This window comes from Branchiostoma lanceolatum, chromosome 14, assembly GCF_035083965.1.
Source record: "Branchiostoma lanceolatum isolate klBraLanc5 chromosome 14, klBraLanc5.hap2, whole genome shotgun sequence".
NCBI classification, from domain to species: Eukaryota; Metazoa; Chordata; class Leptocardii; order Amphioxiformes; family Branchiostomatidae; genus Branchiostoma; species Branchiostoma lanceolatum.
In genome coordinates this window covers 11,393,753-11,418,994 of record NC_089735.1, presented here as the reverse complement: position 1 = coordinate 11,418,994, position 25,242 = coordinate 11,393,753, and the positions used below count along the sequence as shown (strand labels likewise).

At 35.2% G+C, this 25,242-nt stretch overlaps 2 protein-coding genes across 2 annotated transcripts in view; both read right to left on the bottom strand.

The window, feature by feature from the left end:
• The window catches only part of LOC136448723 (uncharacterized), a 29,025-nt gene extending 22,237 nt beyond the window's left edge, over positions 1-6,788 (bottom strand). Inside the window, exon 1 of the mRNA XM_066448367.1 lies at positions 6,072-6,788. Coding sequence (XP_066304464.1) covers positions 6,072-6,188 — 117 coding nt within the window. The 5' untranslated portion in view covers positions 6,189-6,788. The remainder of the gene's footprint in view (positions 1-6,071) is intronic.
• A 5,244-nt stretch (positions 6,789-12,032) lies between these two features.
• Positions 12,033-25,242, bottom strand: part of LOC136448261 (tetratricopeptide repeat protein 12-like) — a 28,492-nt gene continuing 15,282 nt past the window's right edge. Inside the window, exons 15-20 of the mRNA XM_066447586.1 lie at positions 15,243-15,341; positions 14,601-14,675; positions 14,243-14,341; positions 13,929-14,028; positions 12,746-12,968; positions 12,033-12,139 (exon numbers count right to left, since the gene is read on the bottom strand). Of these exons, the coding sequence (XP_066303683.1) occupies positions 12,070-12,139; positions 12,746-12,968; positions 13,929-14,028; positions 14,243-14,341; positions 14,601-14,675; positions 15,243-15,341 (666 nt within the window). The 3' untranslated portion in view covers positions 12,033-12,069. The remainder of the gene's footprint in view (positions 12,140-12,745; positions 12,969-13,928; positions 14,029-14,242; positions 14,342-14,600; positions 14,676-15,242; positions 15,342-25,242) is intronic.

Sequence of the window (25,242 nt, the reverse complement as noted above, 5' to 3'; positions counted from 1 at the left end):
CAAGGGTTATTTAAAGATACTTGTTTACCTCGGTAACAACTCTTGTGTCGGCATTTACCCTCTTGGCTCTACCTAAACCACTTCAGTAATGAAATCAGTACGTAGAATGAACCAACACCAGTGAAACTCTTTCCAGGCGAGTTACGCACTCGCTGAGTTGCCAAGCGTAGAAAGTGTACTTTAGGCAAAAGCATAATACGTTATGTATGTCATAGCAGCATAGTACGTTATGACAATATTACATATACCTATATACAGTGCATATGTGCATGCGGATTACTATATCTAGGCCCTAACAATCTAGTAGAGTAGATCTAATACGTTATGTATGTCATAGCAGCATAGTACGTTATGACAATATTACATAACGTTACGTAGGGCGCCTTGTGGATTTGTTGCTCGGTAAACACAGAGTACCTGTACCTGATTTGCCTCCAGACATCTACTGAAACGTTAAATGCTATATTCCTTCACACTGCATGCCCATTTCTACCTCTTACCCCATACGTTGTAGATTATTCCTCTAATTGAGCCAGGTGCCAATTAACTTTTGATCTAAGGTTTTAGAAAGCCAATAATGGTACTAACTACTACTGTAAAAGCATTACTCACTATGCTGCCCCCCCCCCCCCTCACTTCCACGGTACAGTGTTGTCAGGTACAGGTACTCTGTGTTTACCGAGCAACAAATCCACAAGGCGCCCTTAATCCCCAGATTTGCCTCCAGACGGAACACATGTCGGTCGGTGTAGCATGAGCTCTATGTAAATACTCAACAAAGTCATCAGTGCAAGAACACCCCCAAGGAAACCGTCCTGATGTTTGGGGAAAGATTCCGATGGAAAATATACCTAACAAGTTCTTTTTTTGGGGGGAGGGATTTAGGAATCAAGAAATCTAATTATACAGGAATTAGGGTATTATTTCAACACCCTTTCAATGCAGATTCTAGTACAGTTTCTAAATTTACAAAGAGGGAATAAAGAGGTTTTACTGAACAAAGTTCACTACAGGAAATCATCGTAAGATGACAACTGAAGTGCGAAGAGTTGAATCTTAGATGTGTCTTAGAATACACCCGGTTAGCGTTACTTTCACACTCGAACATAGTCTATTCTTATAATTACCGTGGATACCAAAGCATTGTCGTCGAAGAGGGACGACCCATGCCTTTTATCCCCAAATACAAGCTCACCTCAAAGCGATCTGAGTTCAGAAATGTGCAGTCACATAGACGAATAGAGAGTCATCGCGCTACAGGTACAACAACAACACAGCGTGCCTTTTCTTCACAAGAAACCGACATACCTACCTGTGATTTATCGTCAGGTGTTTATCACCAAGGCGAGTGCTTAGAATCTTGACGACCTCCGGCAGATACAGCTACTTTATCTCAAGAACGACAGGTTACGTCTTCAAGGCGGTGTTTGAGGAGCTAACAAAGGAGAACTTCAGGGTTTATTAAGGCACGTACTCCCTAAACATGGCCCTTTCTTGGCCTAATAGTATGTGCTAAGTGATGTTTAACGTAACGGTGGATGCTAACCAAAGTCACAGCCGAGCAAGTTTGTTTTTGAAGCGCTCTAAAACACAGGGCTGTATTTGCACGAATTAGTGGAGTACTCGTACATGGTACTGCTTGTCACGAAGGCATGCTAATGGAAGATCTGACTGAATCCTACCAATTTATCAACCGTCGGCGATACACAATAAGGAAACCAGGAAACGCTCTTTGGAACTCTGCTATGTTACAATCATCTTATAATAACACACAAAAATAGAAGCAGTAACAGACAATACGTCGGTACATCTAAGAGCTTTGGCAAGCATCTCAGTAATGCGAAAAATTACTTTTGAATTATCAGTCTGGAAATCAAAAGTCATCATTTTCTAGTCTGATTTTCAGTAATAAACGTCAAATCACTCAAAAACAAAACTGTTAGATACAGTTTACGATGCCACATTTTTAAAAAGAAAGGACACACATGTAAAACTTGATTGACAAGACAAATTAAAGGTACAGCTACTTTCGTTAGGTCTTCTACAACTATATCTACCAAAAACAAGGTACAGTATCTACAAAATTACTTGTAGTGTATACATGTCATAATGTAGAGCTTTAACTACAGAACGTTTATGCACATCTGTACATATGGAAACAGTAGGGGGGGCTGTCATTTCACAGAAGTTGACCGACCATACAGATGCCTTATTTATCAGCGTATAGACAATTATTGGTTAGCCTCCATAGCAGGTTCTACCGGGCCTTTTTGGGGGGCTTATGATACACTCTTTGTAGCCAGCCCGTAACCATCAGCCAGCCTGAAACCATTCTACGGGCAAAATGGTGTCAGGCTCGCGAATGGCCTGGTAGAGCCTGCTATGGAGGCTAATTATTGGGGCACATATGGACTGATTAATGAGGAGAGAGAACAATGGATTTCTCCAAGCAGACTTTGGGCCAACTAGAATGATAACGCATACAAAATTATTATTATTCTCAGTATCAACGGACTACACTAAAGTACTTTGTCTGATGCTGTGTTTGTGTGTGTCACTGTGTGAAACATGACCTTGCTGGGTCTGGCGCCAGGTTTCTATCAATATCATAAATCATGAAGATTGTTACAGGTGCTCTTGTGAACGACGTGGAGACGTAGAAATAAGTTCTCAAATTCTTTTTTAAGACTTGTTATATCCTAGTTAATGGCAAGATGAGTGTTTAAAAGCAAAATTCCCTTAGTAATGGGTATTTTGGACAACAGACAAATTGTGTTGAGTCAGTTTTATCATATTTGTAGAGTAGTAATTTCGATATTTTTCCAACTTTACAACGTATAGACCTTGGAAAGGGTATAAGCAAGATTAGTTTGTAGAAAGCGTCTAGTTTCCTTCGACTTCCATGTGATGTGACAACAAAAGACTGGCTTCCTCTTGTGATTAGCACCTATGTCATCGATACTCCTAGCAGCAGATAACACCTCTCGCAAAGTAGGGCTCCCCGACAAGACAAGCGTGGCGGTTCGGCACAATTTAAACCCCGGGCCGTTCAACAAAGACGCGAGGGTACAGGTATGTGTACCGTTCACCTAGACGTGCGTGAGGGACGTCTTGAACACCTGCCTTGTTTAAGCATCCCTGTCAACATACCTGCCCGTGACGTAGCCATTAAGTATACAATAACGTTCTTACAATGGAAACTCATTCAGGAACGCACGTATTCTAGGCCGGGCGTCTATGCAGGGGCATGGTTTAGAAGGACAATGCCACTATGAATGTTTAGGTCTTGATTGAATGACAAATTCCTTTGTTTGGAAACAAGTCACAAGCATGCTTCGTGTCTTTTTAATTGTAAACGCATGCACATTTTGAACCTGGGGTCAAACAACGACGTCACTGTTGCGGTGAAGGTGTCAAACCTTAATTCTCGTCACACGTCTTAAAAGGCACGGAAAGTACACAGGAAATACAGCTTTGACAGCTATTCGTCCTAAGCTACAGAGATGTGGCAAGCCGTGTCTCCGACAAAATATCAAAATCTAAACAAGCTTGTCTCATTAGTGCCATTACGCATGTGATTACGTGCGTATGTTAACAAGGTAGGACAGGCACAAATGAAAGAAAAATAAATACATTTTCACATGTACGTCCCACTCAATAGGTAAAGAATGTAGTGAAAAAAGCCAAACTGAACCGGCTTGAAAATTTGCAAAATTACAGAGGGAACCATATTAACAAGCTTCGTTCAAAATCGTCATTTATAAGCAACCTTCTTGCACGGTATAAACAAATTATTAGTTATGAAAACAAAGGTTACCTATCTATTTGGGATAATGTTTCATCGACAAGAATATGTTATTCAGCGTTGCTATTCAAATAGTGCAGAAGCATATAATCCTCTTCGTGTAACACAGGCCACTTTGTTATTTTAGACTCTTGTATGTATCCTTTATTTTTCACATAATGATAATGAGAAACGTTTACTCTATGAGTGAATGAAAGAACTATAAATATCACACACCTTTTCAATCATAACTGTAGCGTATGTATTCGCAGCTATGACCAACCGTATGTATGAATTGTATATACGATATTCTATACACGTTTTATTCGATATACCAGTGACAAGGCAAACTGAAAGCGTCTCATTGAATGATATGTCCGGCCGTTTTTATTCACCACTTAGTTGATTGACTACGCTTTGATACACGCTACACAAAAGAGTCAATGACACGACGGCAGCAATACACAGGTGTACAAAGCACGTTGATCTGTTGGGTGTTAGTATAGGAAGTGGTTTATTCATTTTGACAGGTTCTAATTTCCGATTATATGGCTCTATTGAGTATGTAGGTTTCGCACCGGAAGGACGTGTTTAAAATGACTCAGCGGAAGTGTATGACATGTTTATATTTAATCATTTTATGACCCCGTGTTATTTCTGAATCACGTTGATTCATGACAAATTGCAGTGGTGTATAGAAACGCCAACCACTTGAATAAAATCTCATATGGTTTTATCTTAACATATCTATATTGCAAGGCAATTTAATCGTTTTAAGGCCCCATATGTCTAATTCACGTTAAAGTATGACAAACCATAGTGATGTATAGATAAGGCAAATACTTAAAACAAATATCATATGGTTTTATTCTACCCAGATGTATACCCAAATCTTTGCCCAATACTGCAAATACAAATAAAAAACTTGGCTATAATCACTTTATTACTCCGTCGTAGTATTTCTAACTCACGTTGAATTATGACATATTGTAGTAATGTATAGAAATGTTCAACGCTTCATCAAATGCCACATGCCTTTATTTCGCTAGATCTATACACACACCCTGGCCTCATTAATGTAAGCAAGGTGCACTCAACATGTATGTGTCCGTGCGTGTATGTGTTTTGCCGTAGGCCATGACAAACCTATCCTGTTCTATCTAGTACAGGTGAAACATATACTACCGCTAAACGTGGCGTCGAGGAATTTGGCGAATCGCTGTAAGAACTGTAAGAGGATCTACTTTGGAACCAGCGTAAAATCCACGCATGGCTACCTGGCATGACCCCTTATCAGGTGTACATATGTAGTTAGACACCGGCTGAAGTTGGTTTGCGTAACTTCTGGTTGTATTTTGCCATTTCACCGTGCGTTGGGGAGACGCTAACATGCCCACGAACAAACACCTCGCTCTCACAGTCACTGGCAAACGCCTGTCAACAACCACACACAACCTAGTCTGAGTACAACAAGCCATTAGAGTTTTTGGGACAAACATCCGAGTTGCCAGGGCTGGTCCTAGTGCGAAGGTGTGTTGACATGAACAGTGCCACCACTGATAAACCGAAATGTGTGTATGCCTCTTGTAAAAAGAAGAAAGATCACTAGGCGTAGTCTTTACATACTCACCAGGCTATCAGATTTTCCCCTTTCAGTGAACAGTTTTAGTTCGGAACCAGATAAGGCATATTGACTTTAAAGATTTGAATCAGAATTTCGGAGAGAAACTTCCAAGGTTGTTGCCCTTTGTACCTCTTGAAGTATTGGTGTTCTATCCAGCCGTAGACATGGACTTGCAGCACGTAAATTGTGTATTTGTGGGGAGAGTCAGATAGAATATATTGACACTTAAGATTTGAATGAGACTTTCGAAGGGAACCTTCCAAGATTGTTGTCCTTTGTGGCTTTCGAAGTACGTGCGTTTCACACGCCGCAGGCAGAGACCTACAGCATATACGAACTGTACTCTTGGGGACAGCGTTAAACATGGGTCTGCATTTTTTACATGTCAGTGCGTCCAGTCTAGTTAGTGAAGACACGCCATGCTTGTCACCATGGTGCCCCGTTGAGTCGGTGGGGAATATAGGACTTACGCTAAGCTTGCCATTAGCTGACAAGCGTTCAGTGTTGACGGGGAGGATTAAACTATTGACGGCGCTGTGCTTGGTCGAAACCATGAGAGTCTATAGTTCGCAGTTCAATGGTGGCTGCTCGTGTATTCCAATAACGCCTACCATGGTAGCAGAAGTCACACACACACACACACTAGTACACAAACAGACTTACCGTTTTCCCCTGTTTCGCCACGCCGACGGGTCGCAGTGTTCTCATTGCCTTCAGCGAGTTTTCTTTGAACAGTCTCTCCGTTTGCTCCAGTCTTGAAAGTCGCTGTGTCGAAGTCATTTCAGCCCGTCCACTTGTTGTCGTCTGCAGGTGGATTTCCAGGGACAAAAATCACGGCCGTGACCAACAAAACTGCCTGTAGGACGATTATTTCTGTCAGGATATGCTAATATGTAGGATTTCACAAAGTTAGATTGTCCCCACATGTCGTCTGCAACGAGTAACAACAAGTACGTCCGGAAAGTTGTTGCTGGATGGGCGTATGAATGACCTCTCGGCGCGGGGGGAGGTTTAGAACAGGCCGCCTCGGTAACTTACGAGAGGTTGAAGTGTCCATATCGTTGACTGGTTTCCATTTGAAAGGGTGAACAGGTCTTTAAAACAAGCAGGTCGATGTCGAAACGTTGGCGGGGATTCAAGCGATATGCTCCGCACGTCCGCTCGGAAGCTGCGCCTCGCGTGTACTGGCTGAATGCCCGATCATCGTTTGTCAGTGTCGCCTGCCCCTTTGTCGCTAGGGACAGGATTATTTGAATAAACAACTGGCAAACAAAGCGCGCGCTGTGACATACACTGTAGTCTTCAAACAGTGGTGTGTACGGAACTGACGACTAGTATCATCTCAAACCATTTTCGTGTTTGTAGTACAACCAAACGTTTTTCTTTAAAAGAAGTCTGAAAAGGAGCACATTTCTTGTCAAGACCAGAATGTAAATTGTATGTTGTTGTCTGCACTGAGATATCTAGATTGGCTGTCATCAGCAAAATCAGGTGTATGTGCGTGTGTCTTTTTAAGGAGAAAAATTGTACAATTAGTAAAACAATTTCCTATTCTTGAAATCAGGAAGTTTGTCAATTTTACATCAAGAAAATGAACTGATACTATGTTTTACTTTAATGTGATATCATATTTTGTAGCACAGTTTTAGAATGATGACACGCAGCAGGCGATGATACTAGTTGTTAGGGCGGAACAACCTGTTCCCGCACCCCTTTTCACAAAATTGCCTCTCCCATGGGACGTACCATTCTTTCGACAGGTGGATCACAATTGTTGTGAGAAACAAGTCGCTTTTATAAATAAACACCGGACACAACATGGCGAAGAACACAAGACACAAAGACTCCACCACACAACAAAGAACTGTGACTTATTGATAGTGGAATTACGGTAAAATTAGAAAACTTTCACTCGCGCTTTCCACTTGGCATGTTCACTTTACCGAGCGGTCACGTTCTTTGTAGGCAGTCGTGCGATTTTGATGCCATGGAATTTTCAAGCAGGCTGTGAAAGAACCAACAGCCGAAAATGATATAAGATAGCCTTTTCCCAGAAAAGACATATGAATTTTACAGGACACACTTTCCCCAAAATACCCCCAGTTTGCGATCGTACTACTCGGGCGTACGGTCTCGATTCTGAATCAAAATACTTGGCGCTTGGTGACATCTTTGTATGATTTCCAACCATTCCATTTGCACATAGAATATAACATGTCAATAATTTATGAAGTATATCTATAGGTATCAGACGATATTGTTCCCTTCTATGGAGTATGGAGACACGCGTCCTTTTGTAGATATTCTCCCAAACATTTTACAGAGGTTTCGAACAAATGGGCGCACTTTTTTGGTCAGCCTCCATTGTTGCCGCTACTTGAGACTTACTAGGTCATTCTAATGGTACTAGCTTCTTCATTGTGACCAAGTAAAGGTTTGTTTCATCCCCAAATTTGAGAATAATGCGGCTGACCTTGAGGGATTTCAAGGATTTGAGGGAAAAGTTTACCGAAAGACGCCCTTTTCTTTACACATGTAGCTTGCGAGTCGTCTATTTTGCAGCTGCAAAGAAAGATACAATCTTTTGTACATACATGATTGTGTAGTTACGCTGCTATCGATAGACAGCAGCATGCTAGGAAGAACATCAACGGTATTAGCATCCACTGCAAGCACGTTTTATCCCACGTTAACTTAACAGACTAATAAGTGTGCCAAGTTTCGTTGCTCTTTGTGCATGGCAAATTAGTCTTCAAAATCCTTTTGATGAACACACGCCTCTGATGACCGCTCAGAATTTAAAGAAGAATCTAAAAAAGAGTCGGTACTGAATAAAGGTTCTAAACGGGAACTATGCGGCTCCAGATGTCTTACTGAGGGACGATTGCGGTGTGAAAGATGTCGGTTAGCTTGAGGAATGAATCCACTCTACTTTATACAATCTAAAGAAGAGTTGTTACTCTAATAAACTCCAACATGCGCAATTTCAGCCCCCTACAATAACTGAAATCTTTGTTGCACTACCTTCGTACATACATGCCTCCGTTGTGCTAGTACTTTAGACACCTGTGCTGATGAGAACCGACGGAAGCGCCTTAAGCACCAGATAACAGCCGACACCTGACCTCGGGAGGGGGGGGCACATGTCAAACGGGCGTATCCTAGCAACGGCAGGTACTGTGCATTGTCCAACGCTTTTTAAACATCTAAAACCTGGCAACCGCTATAATCAAGAAAGACAACACTTCTCCGTATGGCCGATTAGTTACGGAAATTGATATTTTGGGTTTGCTAAACGTTTAGTTTTCTTCCTTGGGTATGTAATACGTTAAATTTAAAGTCACAAAGTGCTGATGATCATTACATCTTTGACATCTACGGTTTAACATCCGTGAATTGAGACCATTTTTCTACTATAATCCTAATACTATTCCTAAACATTCACCAGAACTTCGAAATTAAAAGAGAGAAAGAAAAATCGCACCACTTTTAAAAGTGTTCGTCGACATATAAACTGATAGAAACAATAACTTTAACAAAAACTCGCCCAACTATTATCTGTTCGTAACCGAACAAAAGGCTTCGGACAGTTAAGTCGAGCAGATGTGAAGACGGAACGCATTAACACAACAACCCTTTCATACCTTAGCTCTTCCCTTATCGACTACAATTTCACACCCATTCCACAAGAAAGGCTCCCTAAACATGGGGTAAATGGTTAACTTCTTATCTCGACTATTGGAGTGAGAGGCCAGCGGAAAAGTTCATCAAAAAACAATCGGTCACTATAGCAACCAAACAGTTTCCCTGCCCGATCACTTGCAGAGTGATGAAAATTACAAGGGTATGGACCAAGAGAATTCCATGTACTACACACTTGTAGTGACGGAACATTCGTTCTGGTTTGATGAAATCCTTGCAGAAGATAAAGAATTTGAGAATGTAGGCAGTATATATAGACTGGACTTTGGCCTACTTTTAAGTTATCATTTCACATACTTAACATAACCTGTCAAGAAAGGCATTTTTGCCATCACTATTTAGACCAATCATTACTACAATTGGGGAATTCTTTCTAATTTAACCATTAAAAATCGTTGCAGAAGCTTAAGTCAGTACAGTTAAGATCCAGAGGTTGAGATTGTATACAGGTACTACAGATTTGGACTTCGACCTACCATTTTTACACACTTCAACATAAATAGAATGTTCAGAAATGCATATTTGTCATTACTATAATTCTGATCACTGCACTCCTTATTGTTTTACAAATATAGTTCTGTAACATCTACTCTGATACTGTAAATGCATTTCAAGTTCGTGTGGTTTTTATTTCGCACTATGGCAAAAATGTGGTTTTGCGGTGGTTTTAAGTTTGCGGCAGCACTATACATGTAGGCACATACTGATACAGTATTAGACAAAAATGTTTGCGGTGGCTTTTAGAAAACCATGAACATAAAACCACCACAAACATTTCTGCATTTACAGTAATTCCACAGGGTACCCTAAGACCAGGGGGGTCCCTGTGGTGTAGTGGCCTGCGCCTTTGTCTATAAAAAACTTAATAAAAATGGTACATACTTGTGAAACAGTATGGAAGTTAAACACACTTCACTGCCAGTGGACTAGCCCCCTGCTACAGTGATTGCACCACAGTGTGGCCCAGGGCTATGAAACGGAGATGGGCACCGCCCTACACATCAATAATGGTGTGGGGGGATTTTAACTTTAACTTAACCCTAAGACCGGACTAAAAGAACGGCACTAACAAGGCCTTCTCAGGCATGTCTTGAACACCTGGATATCTGAAGTGTGCATACCTCGGGGATCACTGATACTGCATTAAGTAGGTCTCTTAATTCTCAACCTTAATAAAATTCAACGTTTTTTTTAATGCCACGGTCATAGGGTACCTGTTGGGATCATAAGAATTAAAGCACCTTGTCTTAAAACTGCACATTCCTATGTGTCCAGTCTTTCCTGTGTACGAACAATATGTGGGATCACTATTATTGATCCAAGGCTTTTAGGCACTCAGTGTGTTGTGAGCTGACGGCAAATATTTGCCCAGTCACCGGTGCTGTGCGCAGTAGTGTGGACTGATTAGGTTATTAATGAATGAATCTCCAAACAGATTTCCAGGGGTAAAATCCTGCTGGTTTCTGACTAGACCCCAGGATCTGACCGCCAGACCCTGAGTTGGTGGCTGGGTGACAGAAAACAGCGCAGATCTGAAAATCACAGTCTTACCACCCCACCTCTGCTTGGAGAGCTCTCGGTTATGGCAATCGCCGCACGTCAGATGGGCAGAGCTCATTAGGAGGCAAAACACTTTTAAGAAGCGTGGTGATGTTTAAATAGAACAAACTCAATTAAACCAGAACAGAACCTAAAGGCCATACCAGTTTCATTTCTTGGTTTTGGGATAGCCAGTTTCATTTCTTTTCAAAATATCACCTGTAAGTCTACCTTTCTGGTTATGAGCCCAACCCAAGTTTTGGCACCAACGATTGAAGCAAATCCTTGTCATATGTCCAAAAGTCAATATTTTGAATGTTAGCAAGGCTGATGAGGAAAAAACCTTCTCCCTAACCCCATATATATAATGAATTAAAATTTTGTACAAAAAAACGGCTACTTGAGCCGGGTTAAGGTTAAACTTATGATGATGACCATGATGAAGTATGATATTATAACCTAACCTTTTTTTAAGTTTTACATCAATGGCTGTGGCTACTGGACTAAAAACATTAAAAAGTACTACCCCAGTCAGGACACCAGCTACAGAGTGACCATTCTAACCAACTGCACGCCACTTGAGGCTTGGAAAGCACTTCACTAACAAACACCACTTCATGCACTTTTATACAAACCTTCTGAAGGACATTATTGGTTCCACCTTTGCATGGAAAATCATAACACACCACGCCTTCTTGAGCATAAAAGGACCAACATGGAAGTGTAATATATACCACGGGTTCAACGGAATTAAGAAGTTTTGAGGGTATATTTAGCCCTGGTGTTGTTTTGTTGAAGGACCATTGTCAGCTGTAGTTGACTGTAAAAACATTAAAAGTACAAGACCTAGAAATGTCAGCAAAACTTTTATTTTCTTAGCCCTTTTTGTTTATACAAACAAAAGCAGAAAATCAGCCTGGATATTTGCTATGAAATGTTGCCCGTACAACAGTGCAATAAATCCATAACTAGCAAAGACCTGTAAAGTCATAATTTCAAATAACAAAAAGATATGGAAATTAAAAAAGATTTCGTAGAAATCAATATGTGGTTGTTTCTGTCTGATTATAAAATATCCTACACTCTCACATTTGATGGGCAACTCATTGTGAAGAAATCCTTCATCCATACAACACATTCAAAAATATCATGTCATCCGTTTACTATTATAATATATGCAGAATACTTTCTTTTATATTTCATAACCACAAACATCACCCGCTGTCTGTTATTACAAAATGGAAGACAATAAACACATTGTGAAACCACCTAGATACAAATAAGCAACACGTCTCATCACTACATGTACATTATGTATAGCTACATGTAAGGCACATATAAGAAAAGAAATCTTCCTCGACAGACATACTAATCATTTGAGAAATTCTACTGTACTATATGAGTGGTAGATTAAAAAGCGCTAGTTGAAATGTTTCATACAATCGTGGAGGATGCCCAAGCCATGGAGCTCTCGTAATCTCTCAACATGCCTGGAAAACAGACACAACTTTTGATGGTTAACACGCAATGAATCAAAACTGCCATATTCACCAAAGATGGTCTTTGATAAAAGTTGCTAATGGATTACCAGAGTACAAAGTTTATACCTCACTGATACTGATAGTAAAATGCACCCCTTACAAGTAAAAAAAACACAGACAGACAGACACACACACACACACACACACACAAACACACACACACACACACACAAACTTGATTTCATTTATTTCTGACATCTGTTTGTAATAGTCTTTGAAAGAGGGAAAAAGATGTGTCTAAATCTATCTTAACTGTCAAGGAGAGCAGAAGTGACCCAGCGTGTTTGGCTAAAAACGTAAGCCGTAGCAAAGCCACATTGCACTACATGCTAACAAAAATTGTCATGCTTTGTCCTCGGTCCTCGGTTCAATCACTTTGCCCTTTACAGTATAAGATCACTGGCCAAGTGACGGAAATTACAATTACAAGGGTATGGATCAAGAGAACTCCCTGTACACACTTGTAGTGACGGAACATTCATTCTAGTCTCATAAAATCCTTGCAAAACCGCTTTGCCTTTTACTCTATAAGAAGGGAGACCTACACCTACATACCTTCTGTCCTCCTGTGCCAAAGTTGCCAGTGCAATGGCACAGTTCTGTTGTACAACACTGTTCTTGTGGTCTGCAACATGTTTTAACAGCTCCATCACCATGTCCGTGCCGTACAGACTCTGGCACAGGGCTTTGTCGTTCAACAGGTGACCGATACACAAGGAGCTGTTCGCTTGGAGAGTCTCGTCTTCAACCTTTAGCAGACTTCTCAGAGTTTCAATCTCTGTTGGAAATAAACATGGAATGAATGAATGAAGACCTTTATTGCACACACATACCCATTGGGTTCAGTACAGGTCACAACAGAAAACATCACAGTTTGCAAATACATTATATATATACAATGATAAGCTAGCACTAGTCTAATAATTACGTTAATTTGGCTTCTTCTTGCTTCTTAGTAATAGTGTAGATATAAGTACAGGTGTGTTTATACTATAGTCAAGGGTTTATCTAAAGCCATTAGAAATATGAATTTTTCCACGTTGCCAAGGTGTATGAAATGGGGAAACCTACACTGCATTAGTTTATAAAGCGCAGTTACATAAACTACATTCTACTAAAAAGTGTTGCTCGTCCTCTATCCTATTTAGATTACAATCTCTACATATTCATTACAATGAATGCTTTAAAAAGGGCAGCTGAATAATCTAAAGTCATTGCTAAGAAAAAAAAGTTTAGCATTTTCAACTTCTTAGAGAGTCCCATATTTAACCTTTAACAGACTTTTCAATCGCGATTTGAAACAAACAACAAAAAAATGCAGCTGGACAATCTAAGATCATTGCATGCAAGAGAATGTCTAACATTATCAGCATCTTCTCCCATGTTTGAAATGTACGAAATCTTCGTCTGATTAAATCATTTCAACAGAAAAAGTGATCCTTTTTATCTCGTTCTATGTTCCAAACATAAGGGTAATAGACAGGTCTTTCTGTTCCGTGAATCAGCTCGGTAAATTAAATAACTGGTACGCTAAGTACTTTGTACACAACCAGATAGTTACTAACTAGCCGGTGAATTTGTCACATTTGGAACCTCATTTTTTGCACTGTAGCAGCAACACCTAGCTGCAGTGCAAAGTAGAACCAGTCAGTATTGCCCCGAGGAAGGCAGTCCATCAAAATGTTTGCTTAGGTATCAACTCTGCATGGTTGTGTATAAAGAACAGGTTTTAACTTACTGTTGTCCTGTTGAATGACAGTTTTCCTGGCTGCGTCGCTACATTTAGTACACGCTGCCAGGGCCTTCATGGCGTACTTCACAGTCTGTAGGTCAGGATCCTAGGAGAGGAACACAAACTGTCAGCTTCTGCACAAAATAACGTTCTTCAAATTTGCAACTGTATTTGTATGCAAGAAGTGTTAGAATATGATCCTGTTTGAACATCCTGCAATCATGCAAAAATACAACAGGTGGCGCTAGTGCACAGCAAAGTCTAAACCACAGAATAGGATAAAGGCTAGTACATGAAACTGAGGAGTTCGCATGTCTTACCTTAAGAAGCCTGAAGAGTTCACTAGGTGCTGAGTCCTGGCAGACCTTGATACTCTCATCCGATAGTGGGAGGACATGACTCAAAATACCGGCAGTTCTCTGTGCAATGAAGAACAATCAGGCAATCACAGGTAAAAATGTTTGTCTGCAACTCTGTCCAATTCTATTTTTTCAGTTTCCTTTTCACAAAAAATGCATGCACTCACATGTTTAAAACATTCAATGCAATTACAAACATGACCTCATTGCAAAGCATCATGCACATACATGTACTATTTAGGTAATATATCATTCCTTATTTTACATAACTTTTACTTCTATGTACTTCACACAGTATAGAGCGGTGATGGGAACATACCTGTACTATGGTGGGGTTAGGGCTGTCTAACAGGCCATGTGTCTTGGAGATAGTGGCTAGGGCTACAACTGGTTCCTGAGAAATATGGGTAGTGTTGGAGTTAGACTGATAAACAAAATGAAATAAATAAGCTCAGGTACTTCCGATAGCAAAATGGATTGTAGATGACATCATGTCAAGGTGAAGGCCTTTGAGACACAAACAAAACATGACTTATCTGGACATGCATTAAGCATGGTCTAGGAAAAACAAACTGTTTACAAGTTAGGGGCCCTTGTACATACATGTATACACCAAATCTCAGTATGTAGTAGTCAGAAATTTTACTTGCCATTTGATCATAAAGCATTCTATGCAAATCTCTAAGCGTAGAGTCTGGGCCTATCCCATTTTAGCTGAATCAAACTGATCAGTCTGTTTACACAGCTTGTATTTACTGTATAAAACTGGGTGTGTTGTACCTGAAGGTGATTTACTTAATCTCCAAGCAGATGTTGGGGGAGGCTGAATACGTTTTTCAAGCTGCTTTTTTCTGTGTCAAACTGTCTGAAGCTAGGGAAACGTAACGATTTAGCTTCCCCCAACATCTGCTTGGAGATTATGTTTACTGATTATGAAATATGAAGAAAAGTAAGTTAATACCTGAGGAACCGCTGAGGGCTTGAGTGTGAGGTTGACCATCAGACCTGTTAGGGGCTCCAAAACCTCATCATACTTGGTCTGGTCAGACAGGCATACATCCTATATGGATATGGCATGGAATACACTCATTTACATACATGTACACTGTTCTATGTAGGTCTTAAATGGCAATTTCTGCATAAGAACAGTACTGTATGATTCTTTCATTACAACCTTTTTACCTGAATTTTCATGGACTTGCGATTGTCCAATGAGACATAATCCTCCTGAAAACTGGGTCCACTACCAACATTGTTACTAACCATGTACATGACCCGGGCGTCCTGAAAAGACACATATAGTCCATGGGCCAAGCAGGTTTTTGGTACCAAACAGAGGGACAAAGGGTGACTTACTTTTTTGAAAAGGTTGATTCCTCTACTTTATAATTATGCGTGATAACAATGTCAAATGTCCAGCTTTTTAGGAATTATCACGTGATATGGTGACGTCATTAAAATGGACCTCGATTTTTGGGACTTAATTCAGAGGACTGGGACAAAATATCAAACATCAATAATCTTCAGTGAAAATCGGTTTGTAGGCAAAAGATACCACAGGAATCACGAAATAGTATGTTTTTGGTTGATATCTTAACTCTATAAGAAGCTATGAGTCTTTGAAGTCCATTTTTTTGGGTAATTTTGTGTAAAAAAATGTATTGTTTACTTTCCAAAATCAGGCATTTATTTGGACCACCTATGGGGTCTTGTGTAATACATTATGTTGATAGGCCATATCATTTTCTGCATTTTGGGCTTTGAACCAACAAAATCCGTCAAAAATATCAGGAGTTATAAGGGTTTTAAGAATTACACCCAACGGCCATGATATCGAATCGCCGCAAATATCGCAATGCATCATGGGTAATTTTAAGAGGGTCTGTCTGTAATTATACCTTGTAGCAAAGGACAAAATGTCGATTTTTTTTAAATTTTGGGTGGTGGTAAGGCCTTGGTCCAATTGTAGAAATATGGGTAAGTTTTGGGTTAACTGGTGGTCACCGGTTGCCATGGAAACGGTCACTTTTTAAAAGACGGCGGATTTCTATCCGCAAAGGCTCAATCTCGTCCAGAATAAACCATCTTTAGCCTACAGAAACGCCACCTAAGGCCACAGCAAGTAAATTTTATGGATGACATCCTCCGCAGACTCCAAAATTAATGAGATAGGGCAAAAAAAACAAAAGGCGGGCCCCCCAAAAAAAGATTCCTATGTTTTCACATTTTTAGATCATAAGTCTTGTTAAACAAGAATTGAGGCGACGAAATATGATATCATGACCAACAGGTCTTTTATTCCTGTATTCAACCAATGAGGTTTCATATATAATATAAAACCTCCTTGATTCAACAGTAAACATGTCCTTGTAGATGTGTGTACATCTCAATAGACAGTACAACAAATGCAGAAAAGAGCTTGTTGTACCATCATCTGAACCAACTACAATGGGTATTCATATGCGATGAATCACCTTGTATATACAGTTCAATTAACTAGACCCCCCCCCATTATTTATATGTCCTTGCTAGAACAAATGCAGAAAACAGCTTGTTATCATACCATCATGGGCAGGAACCACACTGCGTATTCATATGCAACGAAACACCTTAGACTGTCAACATTAAACTGTTCTTGCGTAATTGTACACAACTCAATTAAGTAGAACAAACGCAGAAAACAGCTTGTCATACCAAGGAGGTTTTATATAGATATATAAAACCTCCTTGGTCATACCATCATGGGCAGGAACTTCACTGGGTATTCATATGCAATGAAACACCTTAGACTATCAACGTTTACGACACATTTGCCCATTTTTGGCATGTTGACCACCGTCGAAGGGCAATGAAAATTCTTGTTTTTTATTTCGAAATCAGGTGAAAATTAATGAGCGCGCTGATGTCATCCATAGAAATTACTTGCTGTGGCCTAACTAGAGGGACAACATTTGCGAGCAAATGCAGAATGTTAACCTTCACTTGGTGTTTACGTTTCGAACAAGGAAGGATAAGTTGTTTTATTTAGTTGGATAATTCAAAAAGGGACGAATGAATGCTCATAAATTTCTACCTGTAAGGGACGTTGATGAAGACGAACAACATGGTTGCATAATGTGCACAATCAATAAGGAAGATTTATATTTCAATAAAATACTCACTTACATGACAAAAGGTCAGGCTCAAGAGCATGGTTCCTTAATATTCATGAACATTCATGAACATTCATAATTTTTCCTAAATATTCATGAACGTTCATGAAAATTTATGAAATTCATAAACGTTCATGAATGTTCATGAATTTTCATGAATTTTTATGAATTTTAATGAATTTTCATGAACGTTCATGAATTTTCATGAATTTTCATGAATTTTCATTAATTTTCATGAACGTTCATGAATTTTCATGAATTTTCATGAACGTTCATGACTTTTCATGAATTTTCATGAATTTTCATGAATTTTCATGAATTTTCATGAACGTTCATTGAACTTTCATGAACGTTCATGAATTTTCATGAATTTTCATGAATTTTTATGAATTTTCATGAACGTTCATGACTTTTCATGAATTTTCATGAATTTTCATGAATTTTCATGAATTTTCCTGAACGTTCATTGAACTTTCATGAACGTTCATGAATTTTCATGAATTTTCATGAATTTTTATGAATTTTCATGAACGTTCATGAATTTTCATGAATTGTCATGAATTTTAATGAAAGTACATGAGCGTTCATGAAAATTCATGACAATTCATGAAAATTCATGAAAGTTCATGAATTTTCATGAATTTTCATGAATTTTCATGAATTTTCATGAACGTTCATAAATTTTCATAAATTTTCATGAATTTCATGAATTTTCATGAATTTTCATGAATTTTCATGAATTTTCATGAATTTTCAAGAATTTTCATGAATTTTCATGAAATTTTCATGAATTTTCAAGAATTTTCATGAACGTTCATGAATATTTATGAATTTTCATGAACGTTCATGAATGTTCATGAATTTTCATGAATTTTTATGAATTTTCATGAATTTTCATGAACGTTCATGAGAATTCATGAATTTTCATGAATTTTCATGAATTTTTATGAATTTTCATGAACGTTCATGAATTTTCATGAATTTTCATGAATTTTCATGAACGTTCATGAATTTTCATGAATTTTCATGAATTTTCATTAAATTTCATTAATTTTCTTTAATTTTCATGAATTTTCAGGAAATCTCATGAATTTTCATGAATTTTCATGAACGTTCATGAATTTTCATGAATTTTCATGAATTTTCATGAACGTTCATGAGAATTCATGAATTTTTATGAATTTTCATTAATTTTCATGAATTTTTATGAATTTTCATGAACGTTCATGAATTTTCATGAATTTTCATGAACGTTCATGAATTTTCATGAATTTTCATGAATTTTCATGAATTTTCATGAATTTTCATGAACGTTCATGAATTTTCATGAAAGTTCAAGAATTTTCATTAATTTTCATTAATTTTCATTAATTTTCATGAAATTTCATGAAAATTCATGAACGTTCATGAAAGTTCAATGAACGTTCAGGAAAATTCATGAAAATTCATGAAAAGTCATGAACGCTCATGAAAATTCATAAAAATTCATGAAAATTCATGAAAATTCATGAACGTTCATGAAAATTCATGAACGTTCATGAAAATTCATGAACGTTCATGAAAATTCATGAAAATTCATAAAAATTCATGAAAATTCATGAACATTCATGAACGTTCATGAGAATTCATAAATATTCATGAAAATTCATGAAAATTCATGAAAATTTATGAAAATTCATGAAAATTCATGAACGTTCATGAAAATTCAGGAAAATTCAGGAAAATCCATGAACGTTCATGAAAATTCATGAAAATTCATGAAAATTCATGAAATTTCATGAAAATTCATGAACGTTCATGAAAATTCATGAAAATTCAGGAAAATTCATGAACGTTCATGAAAATTCATAAAAATTCATGAAAATTCATGAATTCTCATGAACGTTCATGAAAATTCATGAAAATTCATGAAAATTCATGAAAATTCATGAACGTTCATGAAAATTCATGAAAATTCATGAAAATTCATGAAAATTCATGAACGTTCATGAAAATTCATAAATATTCATGAAAATTCATGAAAATTCATGAAAATTCATGAAAATTTATGAAAATTCATGAAAATTCATGAACGTTCATGAAAATTCAGGAAAATTCATGAAAATCCATGAACGTTCATGAAAATTCAAGAAAATTCATGAAAATTCAAGAAAATTCATGAACGTTAATGAAAATTCATAAAAATTCATGAAAATTGATGAAAATTCATGTATTCTCATGAACGTTCATGAAAATTCATGAAATTCATGAAAATTCATGAACGTTCATGAAAATTCATGAAAATTCATAAAAATTTATGAAAATTCATGAACATTCATGAACGTTCATGAAAATTCATAAATATTCATGAACGTTCATGAAAATTCATGAAAATTTCATGAAAATTCATGAAAATTCTTGAAAATTCATGAAAATTTCATGAATTTTCATGAATGTCATGAAAGTTCAATGAACGTTCATGAAAATTCACGAAAATTCATGAAAATTCATGAAAATTCATGAAAATTCATGAAAAGTCATGAACGTTCATGAAAATTCATGAAAATTCATGAAAATTCATAAAAATTCATGAAAGTTCATGAAAGTTCATGAAAATTCATGAAAATTCATGAACGTTCATGAATTTTCATGAATTTTCATGAATTTTCATGAATTTTCATGAATTTTCATGAACGTTCATGAATATCTATGAATTTTCATGAACGTTCATGAATGTTCATGAATTTTCATGAATTTTTATGAATTTTCATGAATTTTCATGAACGTTCATGAGAATTCATGAATTTTCATGAATTTTCATGAATTTTTATGAATTTTCATGAACGTTCATGAATTTTCATGAATTTTCATGAACGTTCATGAATTTTCATGAATTTTCATGAATTTTCATTAATTTTCATTAATTTTCTTTAATTTTCATGAATTTTCAGGAAATCTCATGAATTTTCATGAATTTTCATGAACGTTCATGAATTTTCATGAATTTTCATGAATTTTCATGAACGTTCATGAGAATTCATGAATTTTTATGAATTTTCATTAATTTTCATGAATTTTTATGAATTTTCATGAACGTTCATGAATTTTCATGAATTTTCATGAACGTTCATGAATTTTCATTAATTTTCATTAATTTTCATTAATTTTCATTAATTTTCATGAAATTTCATGAAAATTCATGAACGTTCATGAAAGTTCAATGAACGTTCAGGAAAATTCATGAAAATTCATGAAAAGTCATGAACGCTCATGAAAATTCATAAAAATTCATGAAAATTCATGAAAATTCATGAACGTTCATGAAAATTCATGAACGTTCATGAAAATTCATGAAAATTCATAAAAATTCATGAAAATTCATGAACATTCATGAACGTTCATGAAAATTCATAAATATTCATGAAAATTCATGAAAATTCATGAAAATTTATGAAAATTCATGAAAATTCATGAACGTTCATGAAAATTCAGGAAAATTCAGGAAAATCCATGAACGTTCATGAAAATTCATGAAAATTCATGAAAATTCAGGAAATTTCATGAAAATTCATGAACGTTCATGAAAATTCATGAAAATTCAGGAAAATTCATGAACGTTCATGAAAATTCATAAAAATTCATGAAAATTCATGAATTCTCATGAACGTTCATGAAAATTCATGAAAATTCATGAAAATTCATGAAAATTCATGAAAATTCATGAACGTTCATGAAAATTCATGAAAATTCATGAAAATTCATGAAAATTCATGAACGTTCATGAAAATTCATAAATATTCATTAAAATTCATGAAAATTCATGAAAATTCATGAAAATTTATGAAAATTCATGAAAATTCATGAACGTTCATGAAAATTCAGGAAAATTCAGGAAAATCCATGAACGTTCATGAAAATTCAAGAAAATTCATGAAAATTCAAGAAAATTCATGAACGTTAATGAAAATTCATAAAAATTCATGAAAATTGATGAAAATTCATGAAAATTCATGTATTCTCATGAACGTTCATGAAAATTCATGAAATTCATGAAAATTCATGAACGTTCATGAAAATTCATGAAAATTCATAAAAATTTCATGAAAATTCATGAAAATTCAAGAAAATTCATGAACGTTAATGAAAATTCATAAAAATTCATGAAAATTGATGAAAATTCATGAAAATTCATGTATTCTCATGAACGTTCATGAAAATTCATGAAATTCATGAAAATTCATGAACGTTCATGAAAATTCATGAAAATTCATGAAAATTTCATGAAAATTCATGAAAATTCTTGAAAATTCATGAAAATTCATGAAAATTCATGAAAATTCATGAATTTTCATGAATGTCATGAAAGTTCAATGAACGTTCATGAAAATTCATGAAAATTCATGAAAATTCATGAAAATTCATGAAAAGTCATGAACGTTCATGAAAATTCATGAAAATTCATGAAAATTCATAAAAATTCATGAAAGTTCATGAAAGTTCATGGAAATTCATGAAAATTCATGAACGTTCATGAATTTTCATTAATTTTCATGAATTTTCATGAATTTTCATGAATTTTCATGAACGTTCATGAATATCTATGAATTTTCGTGAAAATTCATAAAAATTCATGAAAATTCATGAACATTCATGAACGTTCATGAAAATTCATAAATATTCATGAAAATTCATGAAAATTCATGAAAATTTATGAAAATTCATGAAAATTCATGAACGTTCATGAAAATTCAGGAAAATTCAGGAAAATCCATGAACGTTCATGAAAATTCATGAAAATTCATGAAAATTCAGGAAATTTCATGAAAATTCATGAACGTTCATGAAAATTCATGAAAATTCAGGAAAATTCATGAACGTTCATGAAAATTCATAAAAATTCATGAAAATTCATGAATTCTCATGAACGTTCATGAAAATTCATGAAAATTCATGAAAATTCATGAAAATTCATGAAAATTCATGAACGTTCATGAAAATTCATGAAAATTCATGAACGTTCATGAAAATTCATAAATATTCATGAAAATTCATGAAAATTCATGAAAATTCATGAAAATTTATGAAAATTCATGAAAATTCATGAACGTTCATGAAAATTCAGGAAAATTCAGGAAAATCCATGAACGTTCATGAAAATTCAAGAAAATTCATGAAAATTCAAGAAAATTCATGAACGTTAATGAAAATTCATAAAAATTCATGAAAATTGATGAAAATTCATGAAAATTCATGTATTCTCATGAACGTTCATGAAAATTCATGAAATTCATGAAAATTCATGAACGTTCATGAAAATCCATGAAAATTCATAAAAATTTCATGAAAATTCATGAAAATTCATGAACGTTAATGAAAATTCATAAAAATTCATGACAATTGATGAAAATTCATGAAAATTCATGTATTCTCATGAACGTTCATGAAAATTCATGAAATTCATGAAAATTCATGAACGTTCATGAAAATTCATGAAAATTCATGAAAATTTCATGAAAATTCATGAAAATTCTTGAAAATTCATGAAAATTCATGAAAATTCATGAAAATTCATGAATTTTCATGAATGTCATGAAAGTTCAATGAACGTTCATGAAAATTCATGAAAATTCATGAAAATTCATGAAAATTCATGAAAATTCATGAAAAGTCATGAACGTTCATGAAAATTCATGAAAATTCATAAAAATTCATGAAAGTTCATGAAAGTTCATGGAAATTCATGAAAATTCATGAACGTTCATGAATTTTCATTAATTTTCATGAATTTTCATGAATTTTCATGAATTTTCATGAACGTTCATGAATATCTATGAATTTTCGTGAAAATTCATGAAAATTCATGAAAATTCATGAAAATTCATGAAAATTCATGAACGTTCATGAAAATTCATGAAAATTCATGAAAATTCATGAAAATTCATGAAAATTCATGAAAATTCATGAAAGTACATGAACGTTCATGAAAATTCATGACAATTCATGAAAATTCATGAACGTTCATGAAAATTCATAAAAATTCATGAAAATTCATGAAAATTCATGAACGTTCATGAAAGTTCAATGAACGTTCAGGAAAATTCATGAAAATTCATGAAAAGTCATGAACGTTCATGAAAATTCATAAAAATTCATGAAAATTCATGAAAATTCATGAACGTTCATGAAAGTTCAATGAACGTTCAGGAAAATTCATGAAAATTCATTTAAATTCATGAAAATTCATGAAAATTCATGAACGTTCATGAAAATTCATGAAAATTCATGAAAATTCATGAAAATTCATGAACGTTCATTAAAATTCATGAAAATTCAGGAAAATTCATGAACGTTCATGAAAATTCATAAAAATTCATGAAAATTCATGAATTCTCATGAACGTTCATGAAAATTCATGAAAATTCATGAAAATTCATGAACGTTCATGAAAATTCATGAAAATTCATAAAAATTCATGAAAATTCATGAACATTCATGAACGTTCATGAAAATTCATAAATATTCATGAAAATTCATGAAAATTCATGAAAATTCATGAAAATTTATGAAAATTCATGAAAATTCATGAACGTTCATGAAAATTCAGGAAAATTCAGGAAAATCCATGAACGTTCATGAAAATTCATAAAAATTCATGAAAATTCATGAAAATTCATGAAAATTCATGAAAATTCATGAATTCTCATGAACGTTCATGAAAATTCATGAAAATTCATGAAAATTCATGAACGTTCATGAAAATTCATGAAAATTCAAGAAAATTCATGAACGTTCATGAAAATTCAAGAAAATTCATGAAAATTCAAGAAAATTCATGAATGTTAATGAAAATTCATAAAAATTCATGAAAATTGATGAAAATTCATGAAAATTCATGAATTCTCATGAACGTTCATGAAAATTCATGAAATTCATGAAAATTCATGAACGTTCATGAAAATTCATGAAAATTCATAAAAATTCATGAAAATTCATGAACATTCATGAACGTTCATGAAAATTCATAAATATTCATGAACGTTCATGAAAATTCATGAAAATTTCATGAAAATTCATGAAAATTCTTGAAAATTCATGAAAATTCATGAAAATTCATGAAAGTACATGAACGTTCATGAAAATTCATGACAATTCATGAAAATTCATGAACGTTCATGAAAATTCATAAAAATTCATGAAAATTCATGAAAATTCATGAACGTTCATGAAAGTTCAATGACCGTTCAGGAAAATTCATGAAAATTCATGAAAAGTCATGAACGTTCATGAAAATTCATAAAAATTCATGAAAATTCATGAAAATTCATGAACGTTCATGAAAGTTCAATGAACGTTCAGGAAAATTCATGAAAATTCATGAAAATTCATGAAAAGTCATGAAAAGTCATGAACGTTCATGAAAATTCATGAAAATTCATGAACGTTCATGAAAATTTATGAAAATTCATGACAATTCATGAACGTTCATGAAAATTCATTAAAATTCATAAAAATTCATGAAAATTCATGAACATTCATGAACGTTTATGAATTTCATAAATTTTCATGAACGTTCATGAATATTTAGGAAAAATTATGAATGTTCATGAATGTTCATGAATATTAAGGAACCATGCTCTTGAGCCTGACCTTTTGTCATGTAAGTGAGTATTTTATTGAAATATAAATCTTCCTTATTGATTGTGCACATTATGCAACCATGTTGTTCGTCTTCATCAACGTCCCTTACAGGTAGAAATTTATGAGCATTCATTCGTCCCTTTTTGAATTATCCAACTAAATAAAACAACTTATCCTTCCTTGTTCGAAACG